This window comes from Vanessa tameamea, chromosome 18 (assembly GCF_037043105.1).
Source record: "Vanessa tameamea isolate UH-Manoa-2023 chromosome 18, ilVanTame1 primary haplotype, whole genome shotgun sequence".
NCBI classification, from domain to species: Eukaryota; Metazoa; Arthropoda; class Insecta; order Lepidoptera; family Nymphalidae; genus Vanessa; species Vanessa tameamea.
Window position 1 is genome coordinate 8,820,496 of NC_087326.1, and position 27,387 is coordinate 8,847,882.

General features: G+C 32.5%; 1 protein-coding gene across 9 annotated transcripts in view; it reads right to left on the reverse strand.

Moving 5' to 3' along the window:
• Positions 1–956: 956 nt before the first annotated feature.
• Trpm (Transient receptor potential cation channel, subfamily M) overlaps positions 957–27,387 on the reverse strand; it is a 265,036-nt gene continuing 238,605 nt past the window's right edge. For 2 of the 9 annotated variants that reach the window (XM_026635899.2, XM_064217805.1), the window contains 20 exons: positions 26,235–26,446; positions 25,715–25,867; positions 21,119–21,319; positions 18,505–18,662; positions 17,636–17,826; positions 17,205–17,350; positions 15,597–15,818; positions 14,748–14,981; positions 14,238–14,360; positions 11,200–11,391; positions 10,134–10,220; positions 8,807–8,990; positions 8,001–8,118; positions 6,612–6,754; positions 4,020–4,188; positions 2,938–3,111; positions 2,049–2,219; positions 1,747–1,865; positions 1,430–1,601; positions 959–1,324 (listed from right to left, as the gene is read on the reverse strand). In XM_026635899.2, coding sequence (XP_026491684.1) covers positions 1,432–1,601; positions 1,747–1,865; positions 2,049–2,219; positions 2,938–3,111; positions 4,020–4,188; positions 6,612–6,754; positions 8,001–8,118; positions 8,807–8,990; positions 10,134–10,220; positions 11,200–11,391; positions 14,238–14,360; positions 14,748–14,981; positions 15,597–15,818; positions 17,205–17,350; positions 17,636–17,826; positions 18,505–18,662; positions 21,119–21,319; positions 25,715–25,867; positions 26,235–26,446 — 3,167 coding nt within the window. In that variant the 3' untranslated portion in view covers positions 959–1,324; positions 1,430–1,431. Of the gene's footprint in view, positions 1,325–1,429; positions 1,602–1,746; positions 1,866–2,048; positions 2,220–2,937; positions 3,112–4,019; positions 4,189–6,611; positions 6,755–8,000; positions 8,119–8,806; positions 8,991–10,133; positions 10,221–11,199; positions 11,392–14,237; positions 14,361–14,747; positions 14,982–15,596; positions 15,819–16,375; positions 16,595–17,204; positions 17,351–17,635; positions 17,827–18,504; positions 18,663–21,118; positions 21,320–25,714; positions 25,868–26,234; positions 26,447–27,387 lie in introns of all 9 variants that reach the window. The other 7 variants (XM_064217803.1, XM_064217804.1, XM_026635909.2 and 4 more) reach the window with 7 other exon arrangements.

Below are 27,387 nucleotides of genomic sequence, written 5' to 3' on the forward strand. Positions count from 1 at the left end.
AAAAAGAGGTATAGAGATGCAAATAAATTAATACGATAACAAATTAAACACCTTTAGCTTTAAAAGGAAAGACAAAAAAGATTTTGAAATAAGAACAAGGTTGCTAATCGTATTGGAAGCGGGAATAGAGTAATTAAATAAAGCATTGCATTTATTTGTCTGCAGAGTAAATGGTTGACAATGAACATTTAAAAAGACGCAAAAAGTTATTCTATTAGCAAAAATATAAGAGCTATTTTCCACAAACCAAACTAATTCTCTTTTTACTATTACTACAAACACTATTTTCGATTTAAAGCACATACACATAAAATAACATTTCATAGGACACCTCAGTTAGGTTCGTTCAGAAATAAACGTCAATATAATTTATAAAATGAAATACCACCGTAATTTCGTTCATTGACGAATTCCTCTTAAAAACGACCAAAGACAATAATGATATTTAAACGAATTATATCATTATTAAGAATAACTATAATTTAACATAATTTTTTATAGTATTTTTGCGATATAAGTTAAAATATATTCGTTTTTTAAATAAAATATATTGACTTCATATGTATTTAGATTTCACACTCGATAAGGTATACTTACGCTGATTTAGTCAATTTCTAACAATTCTTGCCTTGCATTTGTAAACGTCAGACGTTTCGATAGTTTTTTCTAAAGGTAAAGCGGAATTTCCCGCTAAAATAAATGATACCTGTCAACTTGACAGATCTCAAACGCCATTTTTTAACCGAGCGCGTGCATAAAACTGAATTTCTTTTGTTATCCTCATATGGGTCTAGAAATATTTTTATATTTCCGCGTAAAATATTTAAAACGTTTAGATATTATTTTGATTTTAAAAATAAATCGCTTTTATAATTCTGTCAATGATGTGTTTTTGTTGTAAGTTAAGTTTATGGCTATGGTGCCTAATTCAGAAAAAAAAAATGGTTTTTAAGAAGTAACTTTCGTTATAATGTTATTTTGGGAAAACATTAAGCGGTTTATAATTAAATTAAAATCTGCACGTTTTCACCGACATCAGAGTGAACAACAAATCTTCATAATGTTTTGCATAAAATATTTTATGTCCAATTTTATAATACGATAATATTTCTGTGAATCTCTCAGAGTCTACTCTGAGTGTCTAAACTTAGTATATTTTACATCTCGATTCGGCAAGTTAAATATTTACTACGTAGCCCTTATTTTAATAAAGTTTTTGGTTTTTCTGCCATCGTTACTAATGATTTGTTATATTACTTAAGAATTTTGGTCATTCGTATAGTCGTTCTTCTACTTCTTGGAGATCTTTACAGTGAGGTGTTACCTGTAAAAAATTAAACGTTTATTGCCCGGAAACGTAGGTTTTACTGATATAGGTATTTGAATTATCAGAATTTGACGCAGGCGTTTTAAGGTAAGGTGAGCTCACTCCTAGCACATGGTCTCGGGGCGCGCGGGCGGCGGCGCGGGCGCGGGCGGCGGCTGCTCGGCCGAGCGCTGGCGCGGCAGCTGCGACGAGTCCAGCACGATGGACGGCCGCGGGGGGAGGTTCTCGCTCACCATGTGCGACAGCGACAGGTCGCTGGACGCGTTTGTGTCTCCTGGATTAGACACTCGGACTCAGGGTACGTTAGCGATATCGGAGCGGCGAATGCGTAGGTATAAATGTTAAAATAATTTAAGTTTAATTATAGAGTTTTGAAAAATAGAGTTTTTTAATAAATAAATATTATTTAAGTAGTTCACCTGAAGGTTGCCTCGGAACTGGTAGTAATACTTCGCCACAAGTATCATCACCGAGCAACGGCTGTAACGGGGAAGGCAGTTCGCGACTGTCAATCGCTGACGCTCTTCGTAGGGAATGCCTAGGTATAGTTTTCTTGTTGGTTACTTTGGCTTCAATAAGAACTTAGTAACATAAAATGATTGTAAAATATCGCACAATGTAAAGTAAAGAAAAAATATTTTAGATAAGCTTATAGCAGGTACACAGTACGAATCTGGTGGATATTCTAAATACAATAATATTATATGATTGCCAATCCTACCTCTGGTGCGGGAGTCTCCTATCGCTGACCGTGAGCAGCGTAGTGGTTTGCGGCTCCTCAGCGCTGGTGTTGACGCAGACGCTTATGCTGACACCGCTCACTCCACCCTCTCCCTCCCCGTTCACACCCTCCTCCTCCTCGTATCTGGCCAGGACAGACTCCATTTCTAGGCTAAGGTTTAGATTGACCCCATGTATTGTCCCGTTCGGTATCATGTCAGTGATGTTAGTGACGTGAACAGTATTAGTTATTATGGTCTCGTGTATGTTAGTTTTGGTTGTGTTAGTTTAGATTCTATTGTTATTGTAAATCAAACGGGTAAGAAACAGCTCCTTCCCATTATAAGGTCATATACACACATACAATGATATTTCACGTCAGAAAGTCATACTATTGTAAAGTTAATATAAAACATTCTAATAAAGTTGGTTTAACTCAATAGGTATTATTCGGAAGAAAATACTTACATGATAATTAATTTTAGTATACTTATTGACATTAATAAGACGGATTTATACTAAAATTATTTCTAACGAAGATAAATAAGCTCAACACCTATTGTTACCAAGAGTTTATAAGCCTTATAATTTTGAATATCAGTTACAAACTTCAAACATACAGCTAGTATTTATCGAAACATTTAAATTATTTTTGCAAGAAAATAGAATATTTATACATATATATATCTTCAACCAACGCCACATATAAATATATGTGGTATTGGTATATGAGATTGGATTAGAGACAAAACTCATTTTGCCAAACTAATTTCATTTAAGCTGGTCCACCGGTATTCATTTTTAAATTAGTAGAATATGTCTAAGAATTAGTTAAACAAATAATCGTGATATACTTTAAAGTAATTTTTTAGTAAATATCAAGTACTTACCGACGCTGGATCAAATTTTCCATAATTATATAATCGTCTTCTTCAGCTCCTCTGAGGTGTTCCTTTTCCATGAAAAGTGCGAATTCCGGGTTGGACATTTCACTTGCGTGCCTCCGTCGGATCGATGGTGACGCGGCTCGACCGGGAGACAGGAGACGGGTTGCAATGGGTGTCCTAAGAAACATTTATTAATTTAAAAATATTTATTTTATGTTTCTCTAATAAAATAATAAATATAATAATAAATATTGGACAACATCACATACATTACTCTGATCCCAATGTAAGTAGCTAAAGTACTTGTGTTATGGAAATCAGAAGTAACGACGGTACCACAAACACCCAGACCCAAGACAACATAGAAAACTAATGAACTTTTTCTACATCGACTCGGCCGGGAATCGAACCCGGGACCTCGGAGTGGCGTACCCATGAAAACCGGTGTACACACGACTCGACCACGGAGGTCGTCAATATAATAGATTATAGAAAAGCAGTTTCGTCTTCGATACTTTTATTTATCAGTCCTATTCTGTTAGTATTTGCCTCGTATCACAGTCGTGAAATGTTGCAAGCTGACTAACCGTTATAGGTTATTTCGACCAATCAGAAAATTATGCGGTTATCCTTTAAATGTTCTGATTGGTCAATGTCGATTATCAATCTATGCCATTTCACGATTATGCGCTCAGAGAGATTCGAGATTTTTCGTACAGAATAGCTCGACTGACGTTTTCATTGATATATAAATAAATATAAATCTATGAATTAAATTATCAAATGGAAACAATTACAATAATATTTTTTGATTTATGGCTTTGTCGAATTTATTTAATTCTCTTAGTTAACACTGAGATTTACAAGAGACATCAAGATATTACAAGAGGTTTGACGTTTCACGTTTATGATTTTAGCAACTGCGATGAATAAGTTTACTTTTGTTGGCATATATAAATATAAATTAATTCCCGCTTACAAGCAATAACACGTTCTTTGCCTACAAGATAAGTTCTAAATATATTAATACTGTTCTAAAGCCATTGCAGGCCTATACCAACTTTGTACCATATAATTGCAATTACCTTGGTGTATGAGGAGGGGAGAACAGTCCGTATACAGTCTCCAGCTCATCAGTGATGCTGGTATACTCGTGCATGGCTAGTAGCAGCGATCTCGGTGCACCACCCACGCGTGTTCTACCTGATGGGATACCGGTCGCACCGCCTGTGGCTTCCCAACCTGATTGTTGACCTGATGGTGTAGTATTATATAGGGTGAAACAAAAACGCGAATACGTTCGGGTATAATCGCAACAATGAAAATATGTCAAAAATGTATTTATAATGCATACGTCATCATTACATAAAATATTCTTAATTTTCAATTAGTAACCTGCTTATCGAAGTATTACTAATAATAATTCTAAATTGTCAAACAGTGTCAGCGTAAAATCACTCAACAATTTCGAGCCTACGAGTACTTTTGAATCGTTACTTTAAATTTAAAGTAACCGATTTACTTTATATTGTGAATGTAAATCAACCGAGAACTGAGAGACTTGAAACTCAGTTGTTACTCTTTCCGACAAGTTAATTACACAGATATATATAATACAAAAGAACAAAGCCCATTCCTGCTTTGTTGGAAATTATTTCTCGGAATCAAATGTAAAACGGTTCCCTTTCAGCTGAGGGAACTTTGTATGGAAGGTATTTTAAGGTCATTTGAAAGTTACTTAATATTGCCAGTGTAGAATTTTACATTAAATGTTTTTGTAGCGTAATAGTTTAGACTTGGCAGTATCATCGTAATTTATTTTAGTTATACTGAAAATTTAAATTAATGCTTGGCCTCGGCTCGATAATTAAATCATGACGAAATGTGACGTTAATCATTGTAATGTTAAATTTAATGGATTATTATTTGGTAGTAACATTATACAAATGTAATGCAAGCCCACTTGTGAAGGTATTCATCGCATATTACCACAATACGCAATACAGCAATATTTAGTAACGTTGTATTCCAATTTGAGATGAGTGAGCCAGTGTAAGTACAGGTATTGGCCCCTCACTTATATGGGCAGTGATGGTTATAAAAAAAGTGCTTAGTAATTTATATTTATACTAATTTATTTACGTTGGTGATAACTGATTATATTATAAAAACTATATAAAAGAAAATATCTTCAACAAAATCGAATATACATTATATCACTTTGTTTAATATTATCAGAACATAACCTATTAATTTTATTTCGTTTAATTAATAACAATAATACTAGATAATTAATACACTGAGATTATCATTCAAAATATCTGATAGAAGTAATTCATTACTCTATACAAAATTGACTAGGTCCTGATCCTCGCTCGTGGGAATAGTAGTCTTAATTAAGAGTTAATTTCGTATCGCTATCGTATCGCTACGGCACACGATCGTGAAATGTCTAAAAGTAATACGCGACATTGACCAATCAGAACGTTTAAAGGATACACGCACCGAAATAACGTGCAATGATACGTCAATTTGCAACATTTCACGACTGTGATACGAAGTGAGCACTTACAGAATAATCTTCATTGTTATAGTTATTCCCAATGTCATGGTAGTAAGATTAAATAAATAGGAATTTTGAAATCTAAGTACGCTTTTAACCATAAAAATTATTCTAAGCAAAACTAGACAGGATATATAACAATTTAATTAAACTTTATATTGATATATTCTGTAATTAAAATGATGGAAAAAAGTACCTACCAAATGAGTTTCTTGCTGGTTCTCCTCGGTAGAATCAAAAATAGTTTCATTTTATAATTATGTATATATTCTTGTGTTTCGTTTTATTAGACTGGTTTAGTTAGTTTCTTGTCTGTTTTCCTTAGTAAAATATTATATGTATTTTGAACTGGTGGTATATTTTCAAGCTTTTAATTTTTAACCGATGAAAAAGAGAAAGACGTTATCAATTCAGTGGTATTTGTTACTTAATAACTTGAAATCTGTTCATTAATGACTTGTTATGAACAGATTTGGAAAGTTCTTGTTTTTGTTTGGAAATTTGCTTTCCGTTTGGTGCCGGTATCATTTGAAGCAATAAATTTAATTCGGTAATTTTTCGTGAAAATAACGATTCAAAAGTTCTTTTAAGATATTATTATTTTTATTATATTTGATTTATATAGTAATGTGAGTATGTATATATATATAAAAATATTATATAGCATTAGTAAATAATAGATTTATATATATTGATAATATGCATGACAGCAACAATACGCAATGCAATCATTTATTGTGTATAAATATTTGAGTGTTCAGTTTCACTGGTCCTTATATAAAATGATTCACAGATTACATCATTACATAATATATTACAATGTAACTGTCAGTCTACATGTTCCCTCATCTCAGTTAACTCCTGAACCGAACGTAATGAAATAGGACATACGAAATGGGCATATAAATTATTTTCTGGAACAGAATATAGATAGTATATAAAACAAAGTTCATAATATATTTTTTTATCATGGGATATTATATATGTTTTTCTAGTAATTTTTCACACCGATCAACAAAATAGTATTTATTTGTCTTGTTAGGTCTTTTCTTTATAACAATTGAATTTCTTATCCCTATTTAATCATCATACAAGATAGTATAAGCTAAAATACCTGAGACCGAGTTCTGAAGCGAGTTCGCATCGACGGCAGAATTATCGGGCTCCGAATGCGTCTGGCTGTGCTGCCGGCGCGGCGCCAGGTGCTGCCCGGAGTGGTGCCCGCCCATACCACAGTCATTACCGCCTTCAGAACGCCTGCAGAATTTATAATGGGCACTAATATCTCACATTCCAATATAGTGGTCATAAAATGTGTGCTGTGTAGGTCAAATTGTGCTGTTATTATAAATGTTTTCGGCAAGGAAATTTAATTTTTTTAGTGTATTTTGTATGAAGCTGTAGAAAGAATTTCGTGTTAAAAGTTAATATGTTCATACTTACCATAAATACTATTAAAATACGATTTATACTTGTATATAGTATATACATATATATACTCATCTGGTTACTCTTACCTTCATATACAATCTACCATAAAAACTTGATAACTTTTTAAACACAATCGTAAATTTAAAAATAGTTTAGTAACAGTCTACGAGACATTTTAAACTTTTACAGAAGAGTTCGTATATTATTTACATAGAAATAGTGTAATAATAAAGAACTATTTTATAAAAAACGGCATTCAATAAATTTTATTCAAATGACTATTTAAATTCAAGACAATTTTTACTTTTATTTATTTTAAATTTATAATTATACCAAAATACGATATTTATTGTAGTTAAAGTCAAACGCTAATTTAAATGTGTCAATAAATTCCATAGACAATTAATATTCGTATTTGTGAGTGACCATAAACAAAAAGTGCAAGTGTCAATGTAAATATATTTTATTAAACTATCGAGCGTGTTTTAAGCTACTTATATACATATTTGCTTATAATAACTATAAAAAAGTGCTACATCTAGCTACATTGCTATCGAAAGCTAAGCCATTCGTCAAATGACTATTTGACTTACTGTTTCCACAATCGTCTCCTAACAGATGCAAGAAAGTAACAAAAAATAAAATTAAAACAATCATGGCGATGGTCAATTTAGTTATCGCGGGACAACGCGGTGTGGCCAATTCTGTGAGTGAAGATAAACTATATAATATCGGGACAACTAAATATGGAATAAACAAAAAGTCTAACATGCTATGGTTTTCAACTATAACTATCGGCTGCATGAATCTAGTATTTATTAAGCAATCGTCTTAAGACTTTCTTCAATTGAAAATGTACGTATTCAGAATAGCATAATCTCAAATCTCACCTAATAGTCAACGATGAAGATTTCAATAAAAGTGTTTTTTCATTGGTCGAGTAATTTCTAAATTTTGCGAAAAAAATTCTGAATATTGAGGTCTGATTGAAATTTATAATGTTGCCAATGGTTGTATTAAAATGATTTTTAGCATTATCTACGGCTTCGTGGTATAGTGGTAGTTTGCTTACCGTCTCGTGTTGGCCGTGCGTCTGGTACCCGCTGAGGTGGTTCGAGGACGCAGACTGTGCATTTCGGACGGCACTTCACGCATCTCCGGCAAGAACGCGTCGTCAATCATCGATGGCACTTAATACACAAAAAAGGAATTTGAAATTTGTTCTTGAAAAAAAAATAGTTATGTTTAAGTTACCAAAGAGAACAAACTTATTAATTTTTTGCTTTAATTTATTTTGAGGCAATTTAATTTCACGGTAAGTATTATACAGTGTCCAGCAAGTTTGCACCGTATTTTAGTGAAAATAGTTTCAAGGTTACACCACTATTTTAAAACCACACAGGATAACTGTTCCTTTATTGCTAGAGAAAACCGCGATGAAATTTTCTCTATAATTACAGTAAAACCTACTGTTAAAATTATTTCAACTCCATAACCACAATAGAAAGTTTTCTTAAGTTAAGAAGATATGGGACCCATGGGACTTATTTTTAAGTCAAGTTATCGCAGTTCAAGTTAAGAAGTTCGAGCGGTAAACGCTACGTAGGCTAAAGATGTAAATGTCTTATCCCAACGTTTTTCTTTTTATTTTTTTAAAGATTTAACGTCATATTAGATTCATGTTGATTGGTCATTTTTTTGGACAAAGTTCGGCGAAAAAGCAATGTTATTATTATTTATATAATGATATACTAATATTTATATACTATTTATTATAAACACGCTTTTTATATCTCAACTTTTTTTAAACGTATATTTTTTCAATAAACTGCCTTTGCCAAAAAAATTAAACTATCAAATGTATAGTTTTATTAATACCTTTCTTCTCTTCACTTGGTTCAGTTCTATTGCTTTCAGAAGATCTTTGGCGCGCTGGTGTAACTGGGGCAGTTGGCCTGATGACTGTCACATCTGGACCCGCGACGCTTCCCGCTGACGATGAAGAAGAATCTACTTCTGGTTCTTTTTCTACGACTTCTGGACCAGACTGAGGAAGCTCGTCCTAGATTAATGATGATTTGTTATATATTTGGTAACGATAAATAATTGGTAACGAAGAAAATACTCATTCAAAAGGAAAACTGCAACGAAATTGTGAAACTTATAAGAAAAGTAATTGGAGTTTTATTAAAAATCATACATATGTAAATGCATGTGATAATAATTTTGACTTAAAACAGTCTGGCCTTTGGTTTGTATAACGTGTAATATGACAAGCATACAGATAATGAATTCATGCAACGGCTACGCGAGTGAAATTAAATATTGTCTATTGAAAAATGAGAAGCCAGTAAATTTCCCACTGCTGGGCCAAGGTCTCTTCTCTTGGAGAACGTTTTGGACTCCAATGCGGATTGATGGATACATATGTCGCAGAATTCCATCGAGCTCATACAGATTTCCTCGTGACGTTTTCCTTCACCGCCTAGCGGTCGTTGCTTATTCGTGTTTGAATCCGCAGCCGCGGAAGATTTACGTGTTCTAGTCAATTCGGTGTCAAGTCATTTCAGTGACATGGAAATTTCAAAACGAAGCTTGTGAACATGAGCACGTAAAATTACATTTGGCAATGCCTTGTACTTAATATTAAGTACAACAAAAACAAATGCGTACTGAGTTTGCGAATCAATGTGCATTTATTTTTATGTAAAAGTAACACATATTTGAGTTATAGAAAGAAGCGAAAAATGTGTTTATCAAGAAAAAGATGAAACAAAAACAATACAAACTGGTGCCGTCTCATGCGACACGAAGCGCTCTGATCTATCAGACATCTTCATTTCATTTGTAACCGATTTATTTATATTAAAATTACAGAATGGCCAAAGAGCTTTGTAATTTTATATAACCCCGTTTTACTTCCCAACGTTCATTCATTTATGAAATTATATATTTGAGGAATCTGATAAAGCTTAATAAGATATTAAGGAAGGTTGGTAACTAAATTATGAATTATTTATTCATTTTATTTTATTTTGTAATCAAAGATTCAATGTTAAATTAAGCAATGAAATAATTTCATCGTACTTCAAAAAGATTTGGAAGTTAATTTGATTTCCAATTAACGTCTGTCGAATACAAAACACTTCATGTTCTATAATATTGGGTAGTAAAACGTGGAATAGGATCGGATGGATCTGCTTACTTCGGAGGGCTGCGAGGCGTGCTCGTCCTCCTCCTGCACGGGGCGCACCGCGAAGCGCGCCGCCCCTGTGTCGCTGTCCGACAGCACCTGCCGTCTCACCACGTTAACGGCACATCCAGAGCGTAATTTGTGATCCGTGTTCGGAGATTTTAGGAATAATTTGTGTAAATTAAACCGTTTAAAAACGGTCCTAGTTTATATTAATGGTATATTTTTAATTTGAGTGAAAATTCTCAAATTTTTTAGGCTTATGTTAGCTACGGTCAACGTTCTTATTTCGTTTACGTCGTTACGCCGTGGATATATGTAATTACTATATTAAATATTATATACCGTAGAAATGTCAGTAAAGAATTCGAATAAAATCAATTAAATTTACTAAAATAACATGACTTCTATCGGTTCCGTGTCTTTTCGTTTTCAAATAGAATGAGATATTTTGTAAGAGGACGTAGAAACAAAGCGTTATTCATCTCCTGGCGGACGCAGACATAATCTGGACTTTTACATTTTAATCAAGACGCCATAGAATATTTCTAGCTTATTAAAATATTAAAGAGAATTTTTCATACAAAAATATATTTTTGGTCTCATTAGGGCTGATTTGTGAAAATGGTTATATTAAAATATCTCCGAAAACCAGACCACAAAACACGCAAAAGCACACGCAATTTTTGCAAAAAAAAAAAATATAATAAAATGCATAACACAATTTTATTCCTATCAATTCAACACTTAACGTGAAGAAATAAGGTCGAATTTGCAACAAACATATAACACTGATAATGTTAAATAATGAAACATGCTTAAACAGCAAACAAAAATATGTAAATTTTGTTATTTATAATAACATCGAAACCAAGTGACCACATAAAACACATACATATAATTATTTATATTAATTTTGCACTTCATAATTTTAACGGTAAAATGAAACAGTCATCGTATTGGGTAATTTCTTTTTCTGGCGTGTATACCTAGTCAAAACATTTCCTTATGCTTTTCGTTTTTTTCGTCGTGTTCGAAATTTAAAACCACCGATACAGATAATAAAAGATTCACTCACCTCAGATCTGTCACTGGCTGTTCTGAGCCGTGCTGCTCCAGTTTGAAAGGTAGGTGGTGGTGGTCCCAATGTGTCAGTCGATCCTCGATTAACGAGAGACGGATGCGTGGCCATGAAACGGTGTATCACAGCCAAGTGGTTCATAGTCTGTTCCGCTACGTCTTCCAACTTGCGTAATCTAAATTCCACGCTCTGAAATTTATATGTGAATTCAATCCATTGCTGGGCAGTGATATTTGAATGGAGTTTCTTATTCCACTACCAAACAGCAATATTTAGTATTTTTGTGTTACACTTTGAAGGGCGAGTTAAACGTAGTATTTACAGGCGTATGGGGCATAACATGTTAGTTCTCAAGGGATGGTTAATATTTTTTACAGTGCCAATGTCCGTACTATAATGTCAACACACTTGTATGAATGTAAATAGTAAATCTTACACCAATATATAACTTTAATAAATAATAGACTGTCATCATTAACGTAGCTAATTCAAAAATCGATAAACCTTTCGATACCTTTCCTTTAAGGGATTATGACAAAATATATGTACGTATGATTGTATGGTATGATCAATCAAGCGTTGAACACTGAGTCCAATTAAAGTTCGGTAATTTTAAAATATATAATAATAATTACGTTTTATAAGTGAATAAAACATATTTACTATTGCTTACAAAAAAAAAAATGTTCATTTCGTAACGGGACATAATTCGATTATCAGAATAAAAATTACGTCACTAAAATCAAAGAAACTTTTAAAAGCCAAAACAAAAGTGATTCGGTAAAAAGGTTAATATGAATAAAACAATATAAAATCTCGAACATCTGGCTCGGAGAAGGGTCGACAGATGTACCTGTTGACAGCAAAGGTACGGGGAGAGGGGGGGAACTGAGGAAAGGACCGAGTTATGGAATACGGAATTGGATGGATTTTCGAATATGAAGTACATATATCATATTCCAATCGAAAAAGGAGTAAAAATAATCAAACTCTAGATTTACATATTCCGTTTGAACGTAAACAATTTTTGATGAATCTCTACATGTTGTAAAACAAAGTTGCTTCCCACCGTCTGTACCCTTAGATCTTAAACTAAGGAACGGATTTTTTAATGTATTTTTCATCAAAAGGCAGAGCGACTCAAGAGGAAGGTTTATATGTATAATACAAGCACATTATAGCCGAGAATTTCAAATTCCCTAGCCGGACAAAAACAAAGATTTTTCATTTAATGTTTGTTTTTCAATATATATGTTGTATATATACCCTTACTGTACACGTGTTATGTATTGTATTACTAGTACTAGTCTTTACATAGTATAAAACAAAGTCGCTTTCTCTGTCCCTATGTCCTTTTGTATGCTTAAATCTTTAAAACTACGCAACGAATTTTGATGCGGTTTTTTTAATAGATAGAGTGATTCGAGAAGGAGGTTTTTGTATGTAATACATAGACAATATAGTTAAGTAACACTGATAATTTTAAAAGTTTCTAATGTGATGTCGTAAATTTATACATTTTTTGCGCTTACATTGTAAACGCTGGCTGAACCCTACAAGATAGATCAAAATAATGTACTACAGAATTGTACACCTCAAAAATGTCTACAAAAAAGTCCGCGATGGTATATGTCTATTTCTTAAAGATAGCCCACAATAAACATTTTTTTATCGTTTACTTTTTACGAGAAATAATGGCTTATTTTCGAAGCGATTTTAAGCAATATAGCATTAATCCTTATCCAATTAGGTATCTTAAATAAATTGTGCATTCAATATAGATCAATATGGCCCTTTACAGCATGTAATTTAAATGAATATTTTCGAAGAAATTACTACATATATAAATATCCACTAGGTCGATCTTTTCAGTCATATTAATTATGTCTAATAAAATAAACTTTTTCAAAATATTACAACATTAATCCTGTTTATTTTAAGAAATGAGCATATAACCCGCATTGGAGCAGCGAGGTGCAATATGCTCCAAACCTACTCCTCAAAGGGAGAGGAGGCTTTAGCCCAGGAGTGGAAAATTTACAGACTGCTAATGTTTAAGAAATCAGAAGATAAAATCGAACAATCGGACAATCGGATGAATTCGCCACTAGTGAACTATTCTGATTACACAGTACTCTTATTGTAACTGGACTGATCAGAAAGCCGGGATGGATAGTTAGTATATAAAAACACTCCCGTTCCACTTATCTACTCATAGATGACAGATGACAAATTTAATATAAGTGGTAAACTGTATTTAACTTTGAATATGTAAATCTTCTCGGTTAAAAATGTTGCCACGACCGAAGTCTAAGTGAAATTTTAATAATGGCAACCCTACTGTAGTCGAGGACGAAAAATCCGAATAAAAAAATATTGTTGTAAGAGACACTGAGTCTATATATAAATTATTGAATCAAGGAAATATTGTGTTTCATTTTAACAGGTTATAATCTTTTTTAAAATTATTTAATTTCGTTAAAACTGAGAAGCTAAAATTGTAATGAAGTAGTAGACTTTAGTGGTGAGACTGGCTAACTCGCCACGGTCCAAAAATTTTTTTTAAGAAAAATAGTTGGAATACCACGTATTAATTAAGGATTTGCTAATATTCCTATTTACCCCTCTTTTTAAGCTAATCACTTTTGTTATGAGCAGAAACGACAATAGCCCAAGGGATCAGGATTGATCCTGCGATGTTTTACACCGCTAGGCGGCCCGTAAACCATTTCGCTGATTCAACGTTAGTTATCCTTAATGAGTATTTGTGGGCAAACACAGGTAGAGAATAGAGATATTCCTTCACTATCATAATCCGTTGGGACAGCAAATCCAACACGACCGGAAAGAGTTCAGGCACAGACCTGGGGTTTTGAACCCAGAACCTTGGAATTTATGGCCTTATATAGTTATATCTAGGCACTAGACCAACGAGGCATTCAAAATATATTCCATATCGAAAGGAACTTCGTTTCAACCGGGCGTACAAAGAGCAAGAGCCTTTAAGTTAGTTGTTTTTATTTTATCAACATTACCTGTATAGACTGTATTTGACAGTTAGCTTTCTGATTAAAATCTTCCATTTTGGTTGTGATATGTTCCACTCTGTCCGTCGTATTTCTGACTCTTTCTTCTATCGAATTAGACAACTTTACTTCCTGAAATGTGTTATTATAGTAGTCAAGAGAGACTTCAATTAAATGCCCAACTAAAGGTGACCGTAACATATCTTAACTATTTTAAGGCTTTTTATAAAATAAATTCGCTTACACGAAAGGTCCTTAAATAATGGTGGCATACGACCGGCCTTCATCTGGATATCATTATATCTATGTCTGATATTGAAATTTATAGTAGTATGGTAGTTAAGAATCTGGGAAGCGCGATTTTTCTCAATTTAATTAATAAGTATTTATAAAATGTAGCTATGTTACCTAACTTCCGTTTATACAAACATGGCCAATACAAGAGCTGATATCATACTTGAGTCAATCTATTTTCAACACAACCTATTTTTTTTTTAATCAAAATAAAATCAAACTTACCTGTTCCCTAAAATATCCCTCAACACATTCCTCCTCGAAGTCATAAAGTCGTTCCATGTCTTCCTTCTCCAAGAACAATTTGAGACCATTATCATACTGGAATCTCTTGTGCGATACATTCCTGGTCACCCATTTACACGTTGCGTAAATATGGCAGAATATAATTAAAGGTGGGGGTAAGACTGGCTTCTGTTCATATTCCATAACCACGGTGAATCTTTGGAACATCCACACCTAGTAATGCATATATTAGTTAAAGTAGGTGTATCAATTTGTCAAAAAATTTGACGTCATTATCTTCAAGTAATACATGTTTTGACCATTTTACTGTACCGAGTTTAGAATAGATTTTTTAATATTTTATCTATCTTTTTATTCTTGCTTGATCAAATTTATATTGGGAAGAAAACAGAGCTAATATATATGCGTAAGAAGCTCTTGATATTATTTATAGATTATAAAAAAAAAGTTTTACTTAAAAAAATATATCTATACAACGAAAGCTAACATCATTTAGTGGAAAGCACTACCGGCCTAAATATAGCACAATATGCTATAATGGTCGAATCCGTCACGTTTTATGGTTTCAGGAACAATGGCTTTGAGGTCTAGCAAACGTATAATAATTTCCATATAAATTGGAATAATTTTAGTCGTATTTGTACAGTACATTACACATGCAAATGGATGTTTCAGAATCATCAATATTTTTTCCTTATTATTTAACGCATTCATTAGATTTTCAATTTTTTAATGGAATACTTATTAAACTAATAAGAAATATCGATTGATCGTTCTTAAACAAACCCAAAAATAACAACAAAACAAAATAAAAAGCAAAACAAAAACCTGATGCGAGACTTCATTGACTTCGTTAAATATATTGTTAAAGACGGCGATAAGGAGATTTATAAGGAGAATGTTCGCGACGAGGAGGTAGATGGTCATCGCGATGGGTGTGATCCAGCGGCCGGTCACGCACTTTTGGTCGCCGATCCCAAAACCACATTCGGGTGCGATGTCAGGCGCGAACACCTCGCCGTACAACATGAAGTACGGTTGGAAGAATATCTACAAATAACGTGACGGGTGAACTAAACGATAATATAAACGTAAATTATAACAACAGACTCAAAACAGAAAGTTAAAATTTTATGCGTAATTTGTAAAAACTTCTGATGAAAACGACGACACAACAAAACAATAATAGAATCGTGTGGTGAATGAAATTAAGGATGAATACTGGCAATTAATTCTCTAAATAAATTTGATATAAATTCAACTACCGCCAAACTACATAAAGTTGATTAAAAACAAAACTACCCTATACCACTAACGTAATCAAATCTCGCAACAGGTAACTAAAACATTGATAAATCATAAATGTTGCGGGTCATATAGTGATTATCTGACTGTACATCACATTTAATTTACAAGTATAATATCTCTAAGGACATTTTTAATATAACAAGAAACAATTGAAGTAAATAACAAACTCAGGCGCAAAAGAAGACGTGTACTAAGTCAGTTCCAATATATTATTAAGCACAATACGACCCGCTTTAAATAAATCAATTTGCAAAATAAAAATACTACGAGACAACGACTACGATTCAAGATTCGTGAACCTGATGAGATACTCCGTTGACTTCGATGAATATATTATTAAAAACGGCTATTAAAAGGTTCACTAATAGTATGTTAGCAATGAGCAAGTATATGCTCATTACAACTGGAGGCACCCAGTGGCCGACTCGGCACTCTTCGAGCCCTGGGAGCCCGCAAGGTGGAGCCATTTGCTCGGCGAATACTTCGCCATACAGCATAAAGTACGGTTGGAAGAAGACCTGGAATTGTTAGTATTGATGGAGATAGGTGGAGAGGTCGGATAGTCTTATTCTATGCCTGTGACGATGAATGTTACATGAATAATTGCTGATTCAAACATTATTAATAATAATCAAATTAGCATATAAAGTGATATTTGGAGCTCGCATAGTTAATTTCTTCTGCAGGTGAAATTGAAGGTGCTTTTTGTGTTCTTGGTTATTTGGAATAAATATACGTCTCGACAAAAAATCTTCTTTTTTGTGTAATTCTAGTATGAGCTGACTAATTGAGATTCGATTAAAAAACTCTTTTAACGCTTTACCTTATGAACTTTATTTGGAAGATTACATTTTTGGAATATTTTAACACGAATTTAATTTAAGTTTAAAATGCTTTGCACAAATCAAAGGAAATCGGACATAAACCGATTAGTTGAAAAATGCATATTAATGCTAATTTCGTTGCACTTTTAACTGTTTCTGAGCTGAATGCAAAATGTAAATTAGCATTAATTTCAAATGAATTTATAATGAGCATATCAAGAGAAGAATCATTCTTCAATATTACTCATAAATTCTCGTAAAATGTCTCATTAGGTAATTTAAATTATTATCAGATTCAACTTACCCCCCTTATTAGATACCAACTTGCTTCCTTGTCTGGATACAATATTGCCTGTCTCGCCACCCCGAACGACATCAGCACAACCAGTAACAGCACCACAAAGTATATCATATTTTTTACCATTTTACCCATCATTGTGACTAGGGGACCTGGTGACGAACACAATTGTTTGACTCAATTCTAAGTTCGGAGATTTTCAGTTGTGATAAATACGGCACAAATGATATTGCCAGTGTGATGTAGGATGGAGAAGACACGAAGAGGATTTATCGGTGCGGTCGGATTTTTTACATACGTATGAAGACAAAACAAAGAATCCAAACCAAAGTCACGAAGATACATAGATCATTATTTGTATTATTTTATTTTTAATTTATAAGCAGACAAATATACCACTGAATTTAAATGCAGCCAGTAATATTCAATATACTTACCTAAGTATTTATTAACGCCCAATATGTTAAGTATCCTTAGATACCAGTAAATGATATCGACGCAGTATATGACGCGTCCGACGTCCATCGAGCTGGTGCGCAGGCGCAGCGTGAGCCCCACCAGGAAGAATATAATGAACCCTGCGTCGTACGTATTCCACATGTTCCACGCCCATACGCTGAACTTATGTCTGTATAGGTAATTAATTAAAGTATACATCACATACATATACACCTAGCCAGCTCCTCGTCTACTGAGTCGACCCTCAATCATAATAATTAATACTTTTATTTGAATCTGTATGCAATCTCAAGATTAAAAGCAAGTATAAATCTATCTGATACCAGAGAAAAATATTCGAAGCAAACACGAGGTTTTCATCCAATTCCAATTGTATTCCAGTATCGTATCGTTATTAAATAAACGTACAGACCAAACGAATACTGGTTCGTTCTAAATTAAAACAATCATTTGTTCTCTGTGATAAATATTAAGTTCGTTTCATATCATGAACTAACTTATGCTTTCATAATCATGTATATTCAATTTGACATACGTTTCCAAAAAGGAAATATAGAAATATACTAAACGAATACGTACATCTGTACACAGATATATTATATACACAAATACATAAATAACATAAGCCGTTAAACATAAGCGAATAAACAGTTAGGGTCGATAATATCAACTTTTAAATGGTTAATGTACAAGTTGAAATCCACAGTGAAAACGGATTAGTCCTTTTGACTTAATGTTGACACTAAATAGGATTACGTTAAAATAAAGGTTTCGAATAAGCTGCAAAGTAAAATTAAGCTTTGGTATTTAATCAATTCAAAGCGATTATAATTAGATAAAATCTCACCTAATAGCAACAGGCTCGGACGTAATAATTTCTCTGATCTTCTCACATAAAAACGTGAGTATATAACATATGGAGTATATCTCCGGCCAAGATGGCGTCGAATCCATCTTGACTAATACTGTATAAGTGAACATCAGTAGGAACAATATGTAGGCGATCTGAAAGCAAATTAAAAGTATATCATATAGAATATAATAAACGTTTACCAAACTTAAATAACTCAGACTCGATATCTAGCGAGGGCAATGGCGCCATCGTTATATCTATGCACGTCATATAGGCACGTTTTGTATTTTTTTTATTTTTTATTAATAGAATTCAAGGCATAACTTTTTTGTTTATGAACCGATTATGTTCTTCAGTATATTTCCAAGATGGTCATCGGAATTTCATTTTCTTTTGGACATTAATTTCATTCTTCAATTTTAATTCAGTTTTCATTTCATTCGAAAATATATTTTAAAATAAAACTAAATGCAAAAAAATATTTTTTAATTTCAATGGATTTAATCAGTCATCTCGAGGCTATTTTTTTTTTAAGCAATACATTTGTAGGTATTCATATTTATTTGAATTAATTCAGATACAATAGGAGAAATTAACAACGTTTGCGAATAATTATATATTTTTTTTTTTAAAAATCCCGTGTATTTAATACAAAAAATAGGTTAAGATATTATTATATAAAACCGTAAGCAGAAAGAGACAGAGAGAAAGAAAAAGAGAAGGAAAAGTTACCTAGAGAGGGATATAATGCTTTTTCTTTATGAGAAGATTTCCCAGTACACTCTACTGTTAGCTGCGTAAAAGAACTTTGTTCCAAAAATACATACTACCCTTTGAAATGCTGTTATTATGGTTTCGTAACCTAATTTTAAATGAGTCTTACCGTAATACGGTGAGAGAGATAAGTAAGGGGTAGCCCTATATTAAACTCGGTGAGTTAATAAATCTTCTCAGGTGCGTACGCGAAGTCGTAACGTAAACTCTTAAGTCTATATTACATTCTTAGTTATAAAATTAGTGGTTTTAAAAGTTATATACCGGTAGTAAAAAATATTATCTTATACTAACCTATAAGCATTAATGTTTTGTAAATGTATAAATTAGAAAACTTCTTAATTTGTGTTTACTTTTATATATATATATAACTAATAACTATTTTTATTAAATAGTTTTTTTTTTAATTTAGCAAGCAAAGGAGCAACTGTAATGTTTACACTTTCTTTACTCCACAGATAAAAAAACCTACGTTCAGTCATATCGATTGCAAAATTGACGATCGATTCTAGTGGACTTAAATAATTATTTGTTCGAAATTTAAATTAATAAATGATTACCATTTCTTAAATACAATATGGCATTTATGGATTATTATCTTTAACCTACACTTATGAAAATAAACGTTATCGGTCGCCGCCATATTTGATGGATAATAAACAACTTTAAATAATGAACGTTGAAAGCTGAAATGTTTGTTTGATATATATATTTTTTAATTATATGTGGATACTTTTTAATTAATGATTCGATCAAACATATTAATTATGGGAAGTGAGAACTGTTTTAATCCGTAAATTATCGTTTAAACATTACATATGCAACTCAGCGATAGTTAAGTATCTTTTCGATTTTCATGTTTTTTTTTTAATAATAAAACCGAGCATAACTGTGCGGTTAAATTGTATTAATTTTTAGTTTGTTTTCTCTAAGGATTTTAAACTTAAATTAACTTTTCTGGACTTGTTCTTTGTTCATTAATCAATTATACTATTGAAGAACCTTTCTTATTTGAATAAAGGCAATTTTGATTAACATTTATCATAGTTTTGCATGATACTTAATCAAAATAATCCACTCTTTGATAACGAAGTCGCGAGGATGAGTTGATTTTGTTACTGACCCTGAAACATCTATACAATTGCAATATACTTAACATTTTAAATTCTATGGTTGGCAGGACATTGAAGATATTTGAATTTAATACTTCATTATATACAGAAACAGTGAATTATGAGCGAATGTGATACCCACTCACCAACAACCTGCCAAACCAAGAAGTTGCCAATTTATCTTACTAAACATTTTATAATATCGCAGTCCAATCACACTTAGATGATTAGATATTATGTTTAAAGTTATATCCACCCTAGCTCAAGCTCGGTTACTTAGAGGAAAAAACTTAAATATTTCATCATCCTACTAAAACCTCTTAAATACATACAACGTCATTTCATTCATTTCATTTCAGCAGACATCATCCGTCTGAATTTATAAATCGAAGTAAAGTGTGAACTGATTTACTGAGTTCGTAACAAAATCACTGTTACAGACGTTTGCCTAGTTCTCATTATCAACAATCGGACGGTATCAAACGAATCTTAGAGCCGGGCACGTTCGTTACATTCAACAAATAAATAAATGAAAATGCTTTTAATGTGGTTTACGAAGCAAGGCTACGATGGTAAAGGAATTTAAAAATGCTTTAAAACACCGTTTTTGTGCATATATCGAACATACATTAAACTTTTTTATGTAGTGTTAAATCTTTACCATTATTGCAATAACCAAAATTAATTACCTATTAGACAGTTGAAATACGAAATGTACTCACCGAATCTGCCCAAAACTTAGTAATCGGCGCCGTAAAGAATTCGTATATCTTCTTCCTCAGTCTCAAGGGTCTCATCCTCTTGTCTTCCGGCACGTGGTACTCCGGCAAATCTCTGTATGTTGGGTCCCAACCAATTTTACCGACTTTCCCGTTTTGATCGACCCTGGTTTCGCATTCGGCCCCTGAGCCAATCAACGCCTGCTTGAGTTCAGAGAAAATCGTATAAAAGTTACCACGGCGTTTCCAAAAGAACAGTTTTCAGATGAGATTTCAGGTGTGAAGTTATTCAGAATAAATGTGAAATTAAATTGAAGGAATAAATTACGAAGCAAACATTTAAAACAATAATACTGTTAATTAGAAACAAAATCTTGATAACATTAGTAAGTATTTAAACCTTCTTTTTGTTCGGCTTAGTTTTCTTCTTGTTTATTAATTTTGTTTCTTATTAAAAAAACAAGCATAATGTATTTACGATTCCAATAATAATTATCTGATTCATTTGAAGTCGGAATTACATATAATTTCAGCTAAAATTTGTGTCGAATACTCACCTATATTTTTGTATAAGTTACGTTGTGATTAGAAATACGAAATAAATTGTGAAAATATAAAAAGCAAAAGCGAAATTTGACATCAAATACAAATGCCATTTATACATTTATTAAAAGTTAATTAGAGTATTGGTAAGAGTGAAAATGATTAGGTAATTATATTGAAATGCAAAAAGGTTACTATAAAATAAGAACATGTTCCTAAGAGTAGTACAGTCGGTATATAAAACTACAAAAATATTATTCTTTAATTAAATAAATAGTTAATACAATCATTCAAGCATAAAATACTACAAATACATATTAATACGTGAAGATACGTGTTATTCATTTGTTTGGTGTTTATTATGAAACTTAAATATCCTAAATGTACAGAAAATAATTATTGGAAATTGTGAAAAAAAAAATAAAATTTACGAATACCACAATATTTTTAATTACTATTTATTTCGAATAATATGTTGTTATAATATAATTTATGTTTGTATCTTTAATTTCAAAACCTAAAAATTATGATTTTTATGATTACTAATATTATGATTTATGATTAATTATTATGATGATTACTATGATTTTAATACGATTTAAGATCATTATTTCTACGCCGACTTAACTTTCTTACATCATTTTTTATTGATCAACGCGTGTAGAAGAAAAATTTGCGGTTGTTATAGAATTAGAATTATAAATTTGAAAGTCGTTTAACGTAAATATTTGACTTGCCTATTGCCTATCTAATAGTTAATAATATTCAATTATAAGTCAAATGAGAACATAATTATTTTGGAATACTCTAACTATCTATAAACATATATCCGAAGACAAAGTCAAACTCTTGTTTAGTCTCGTGTCCGTCACAGTAGATACATTTTCTCCGATCAAGACAACAGCAGATGTTATTTGCTGCTCATATAGCCAGGTGACAAAATCACGGATGTATGGCATAAATAAACTAATTCTGATTTTGGTGATTATTAGAAACGAAGATAAATAAATAAACGTTAGAAATTCAACAATTTATTAGGCAAACGAGCCAAATATTCGTTATTTCAAAGTAATTAACAAAGTTATATTGAAATAATAATGAAACCGTGATTTTAATTGCAATACCGGTAATGCCACAAAACCACAATTATAGTCAACATTAATTGCAAAATTATTCACTATTATATGAAGTATTCATTCGCGAAAGTGATTATCTATTTAGTGTAATTCGTCTGTTTCACTTAAATCGTAGGAGGCTCAAACTCAATATCGAAACATTACCTACACTTGATTGATCAAAAAGAGGTTCGAATAACAAAGCAATTTTAGCCCGAAAATCACCCGAAAAAAAAACCCAGCCGCTTCCTTCCACCAAGAGCATTCGCATGTTATGTAATATCCAAATAATAATTTAATGATAAGCATATCGGTAGAGCATCAAGCGATAGCGGATATCCCTTAAAACACTAAAAATATACATTATACGCGCATGTCACAAGCGTTTGATAATACTAAATTGCACGCGCATGTTATAAGCGTGACCACTTACTATCAGCTGACGTATTTGCCAGGCTGACTACCGTTATTAAAATAAAAAAAAATGCTTGATAATGATGAAATATTACATACGAAGCTTGATGTTTCTTGTTTACATGATTGCTATTTGTAATCTTTTATCTTCGGTTCTCAAACGGATGAATTATTAAGTATTAACTAGGTGGCAGTACTAGAAAAAACTTTAAATAAAAAGGGTTCGCTTTAGTGTCCGCTGGAGAAAAAAAATCGTATTGAGAGGGTAGGTCCCAAATTACAGCACTCGTAATGGTGACGTTTTTTTGAAAATGCGTTTTGTTCTTTCATCTTTGTCAAACTTACGCATTGTGATTATGTTATCCTGCTCTCACAATATATATAAAATTACATTTATACGAAAATGTTTCATTGTCTTGGGATCGGAACCGCATGCCACCGGATATTAAAGCTCACCCAAAAAAATAATACAAAAAATCGCATTTCAGTGTGAAAGAAATTGCAGATGCAAAGCTGCTTATGAAAACGTCTCGTTTGCAACACAGAAACCGTTTAAAATCATCCTCAGTACCTGTGCGCTTTTAAACTGTTGTCCCGGTGGCACTATCTTCTTAATAGAAAGTGTTCGTCGTTTCACCACACCTGCCTATTACAAAACATTTACAGCCAACATTTATTTCTACTATTCCTTAACATTCATAGAATTTAAAAAATATAGGTTGATTTTTAATATGATTTTTGAAAGATTTTTTTTTTCACATGATTAGTATAATTTCTTAGAACAAGTGAAGCGCTATTAATCCTATGCGTAAATAAATCACTAAATATGGTGCTATTTGGTGCTGCAAAAGGTTTTCTAAGTATATTCAAAAATAAACGATAACTGTTTATAAAGTGTATTACGAAACACAATATTAATATACATTAAAATTTATCGTAACGTTTTCTTTGAAGGAAAATCTGACGTTGTAAACAAGGCAATTCCAGCTGAAAGAGATTTTTTATTCGCTCGTAAAGGTGCAAAGTTCTAGAGTGCGTTATTTCAGTAAGCTCGACAGATACCTGAGTGGTTTTATTCTGCTGCCCGGGAGGGACTATCTTCTTAATAGAAAGCGACCGTCGTTTCACTTCCCCGACCTAAGTACGTAATATGTTTTTGTTTTGTACCTCAATATTTATTTATAGCTATTTGAAATTGGTTAATTGATAGCTTTATTGGTTATTAGCGGCTTAATTAAAAAATATATGAAATATATTTTCTTGTACTGCTTTTTATTTAATCGAATATATAGTATGCCTATTCGCGTTCGCGTATCGTTCATCTCATCCGAAACTTTGTACCAAATTGTGAGAATTTGCGTGGATTTTACCACATCTTATTTCAATTAAATACAAAAACTTCATTGTTCACAAATAATTAAAAAAGAAGAATTGTAACGCAATTACTAGTAAAGTATTGCCATTAAATATCTCATTGCTTGAAAAAGGCGTCCGCTTATAAAGTTTGCGACTTTTTTCACCAAGTTACTCCAGCTTGGGTTGGTACACATTTAATCCCAAAAATGCAGATTTTCCATCAGAAAAAAAAAAATTAAAGGCATATAAAAACTCACTGGAGCTTGTTCTCATTTGAACCTAACTTTGATTAAAATTATATCCAATCCAAATCCAGCCGCGCAATATTGGTAGTATATACTATGAGTAGAGTACCAATATTTATTTTTTCCAACTGGCAACCCCTATATTTTCACGTTTTTTCTCTTTTCACATTGCGATATTATTCAAATAGACACTGGCTGTAAATATCAACGAGTTTCAACGGTATCGTTTAAATATTAAAGTTCGAATATTTCATTCTTGTTCTACATTTCTTTGCTGTAAATTTCAACGAAAAGTATTTCAGTATGCAAAAACTTTTAGTGCATTCCGCCTAAATTGCACTACGTTCTAGAGAAACAGGAAAAATAAGATTGCTAAACGTCTTTTATTTTCGTAGACTGAAATCATTTTGATATTTTTCTTGTACTAAATTTTCTTTTTGATCTTACGTAGATTATTGTGTACGTATATACGAAGTACATTGTTGAAAGAAACTTTGCCATTAAAATTTTATCTGATATGTTTATCCGAATGAAATGATTCATTAAAGCCATAATTAAAAGTGTTAGTCGCTGTTTTATCTGTGAATTTGTAGATAAACGCATGCCTCAATGTCTATTATAAAATAATAATTATTAAAAATAAGGGTTATTCTTTCTACAGAGATATAAGATTATGTTTTAGTTTTAGTTACTAACATTATTGCACACATACACAAATCGTAATAGAATAGAAGGATAAAAAATATGTTAAACTGATGCAAATTTATTTACCGCTTACACACAATTATTTCAAGCAACCAGTATAGTAAGGTCTACTAACTAAAGATTTTAGTCTCTCCGGTGTTCGGTTTTCCGATTGAATAATTAATTAATCTAAATGTATTTCTCTGAAGCGCAATGGTAAGCAACTAAACAGAAAACGGTACCTCCGCGTCCGTCGGGTCTCTCGTACTCCTGTCGTCCTCCATGCTTTCGTTCTCGAGATGTTCCTCCTCCGTCTGCGGCATCAGCTGCAACTCTTCCTTTGACTTGAACTCCAGTTGCAGAATGTACAGCGGACACAGCAGGCTCAGAATTACCTTTGACATCACGACAAAGCCGATGTGGCAAACGAAACGCTGCTCGATCGATGCTAACTATCACTTCGACTTAAGCATTACATGCTACAATAACGTTTAGCTAATCGAAAATATTCGACGTCGATTATGCTATATCATTCTTTATATGTTATTATGAATAAGTATCAAAATTGCTTGTAAAGTTCTTTGAATAATCGGCGTCAATAGCATGCTGTCAAGCGACTCATTGACACACAGACATCTATCTCGGTATTGTTCATTACGATCGATATGTTATTCTCTAAGACTACTACGTGCCAATACAAGTCTGTGCGTTAACAAGATGAAAGAAAGAGATGTGAGTGTCGATAATTTAGTTGAAGGTTACCTTTAAGTTGGTATTCTTTCGGGTCCTGAGACCTCCCATCCATAGATCGGCGAGGATGATTTGTGAGCAAGGGTGAGCGAGGAGGGCGCGGTGGTTAGCAGCTACGGCGAGGCTCAAGCACGTCTGTCCGGACCAGTTCTGAAGTTCACAAGTCAACAGCTGTTGCGCTTGATCGTCATCTTGGCGGTAACAATAGTCTAATAATTCAAGCGCTGAAACAAATTATTTATTTAGATGCAGAATATTCTGTAGCGAATAAATCTTGTAATAATATTTAACATTCCAATTTGTTGTTGGTTTAATTAAATAGGCCGAAGCACATGTTTATTTGACGTCTAGTGTTAGAAAACTGTCAGCACTCTCCACCATTGAGATAATGATGAGTGATGTTATGTACATCATTTTAAAATATGAGTATCTTAAAAAATAATAATTATTATATGTATTAATTATATGTAATACTACTGGCAGAACCGGTAACGCAGTGTTGTGGCTACGTTATGCCTTAAATTATATTGTATGACATGTTCAGCCAAAAACCTCTGAAACATGATGAATGGTACTTATTTACGTCAACATATTCAGCAGTTTTTGTAAATAAACAGTGATTTCTTATAGAGATAGAAGATTAAGAAACACATTCTGTATAAAAAAACGAGCAAGCTTTACAGTAGGGACATAATATGCTGTGTCTGATGATACAGACATAACAGATGTGTCTTCTCCGTTTGGTATCTGACGGTCAACGCGACGCACGGAGCGCGCTTATTGGTCGAATTAAATAAAGGTCTAAATCTCTCTCACAGATTATACGAAAGCAAGAGGAAAGATGTCACACATCAAAAAAGACATAATACTAGCGAAATTTTAAATATTTATTGTTTAGTATTGCTAATTCTGAAATCACAATGATTGTATATGATTGTTTATACTCGATCGTTTGTCGGAGCAATTCCGACAGAGTAATTTATAGTTTATTATTACAGTAGCGATCGGATCACTATTATCTTTGTAAACTATGTGTTTAGTGGATTATATAAGTATTTTTTTCATAAAATTATAATGATATGTCTTATAACAACAATTTCAGGCTAATAGGTTCGTATTGGCATTGTTTTGTTAGTTTTAGTTACATGGAGGACAAAAAATACTT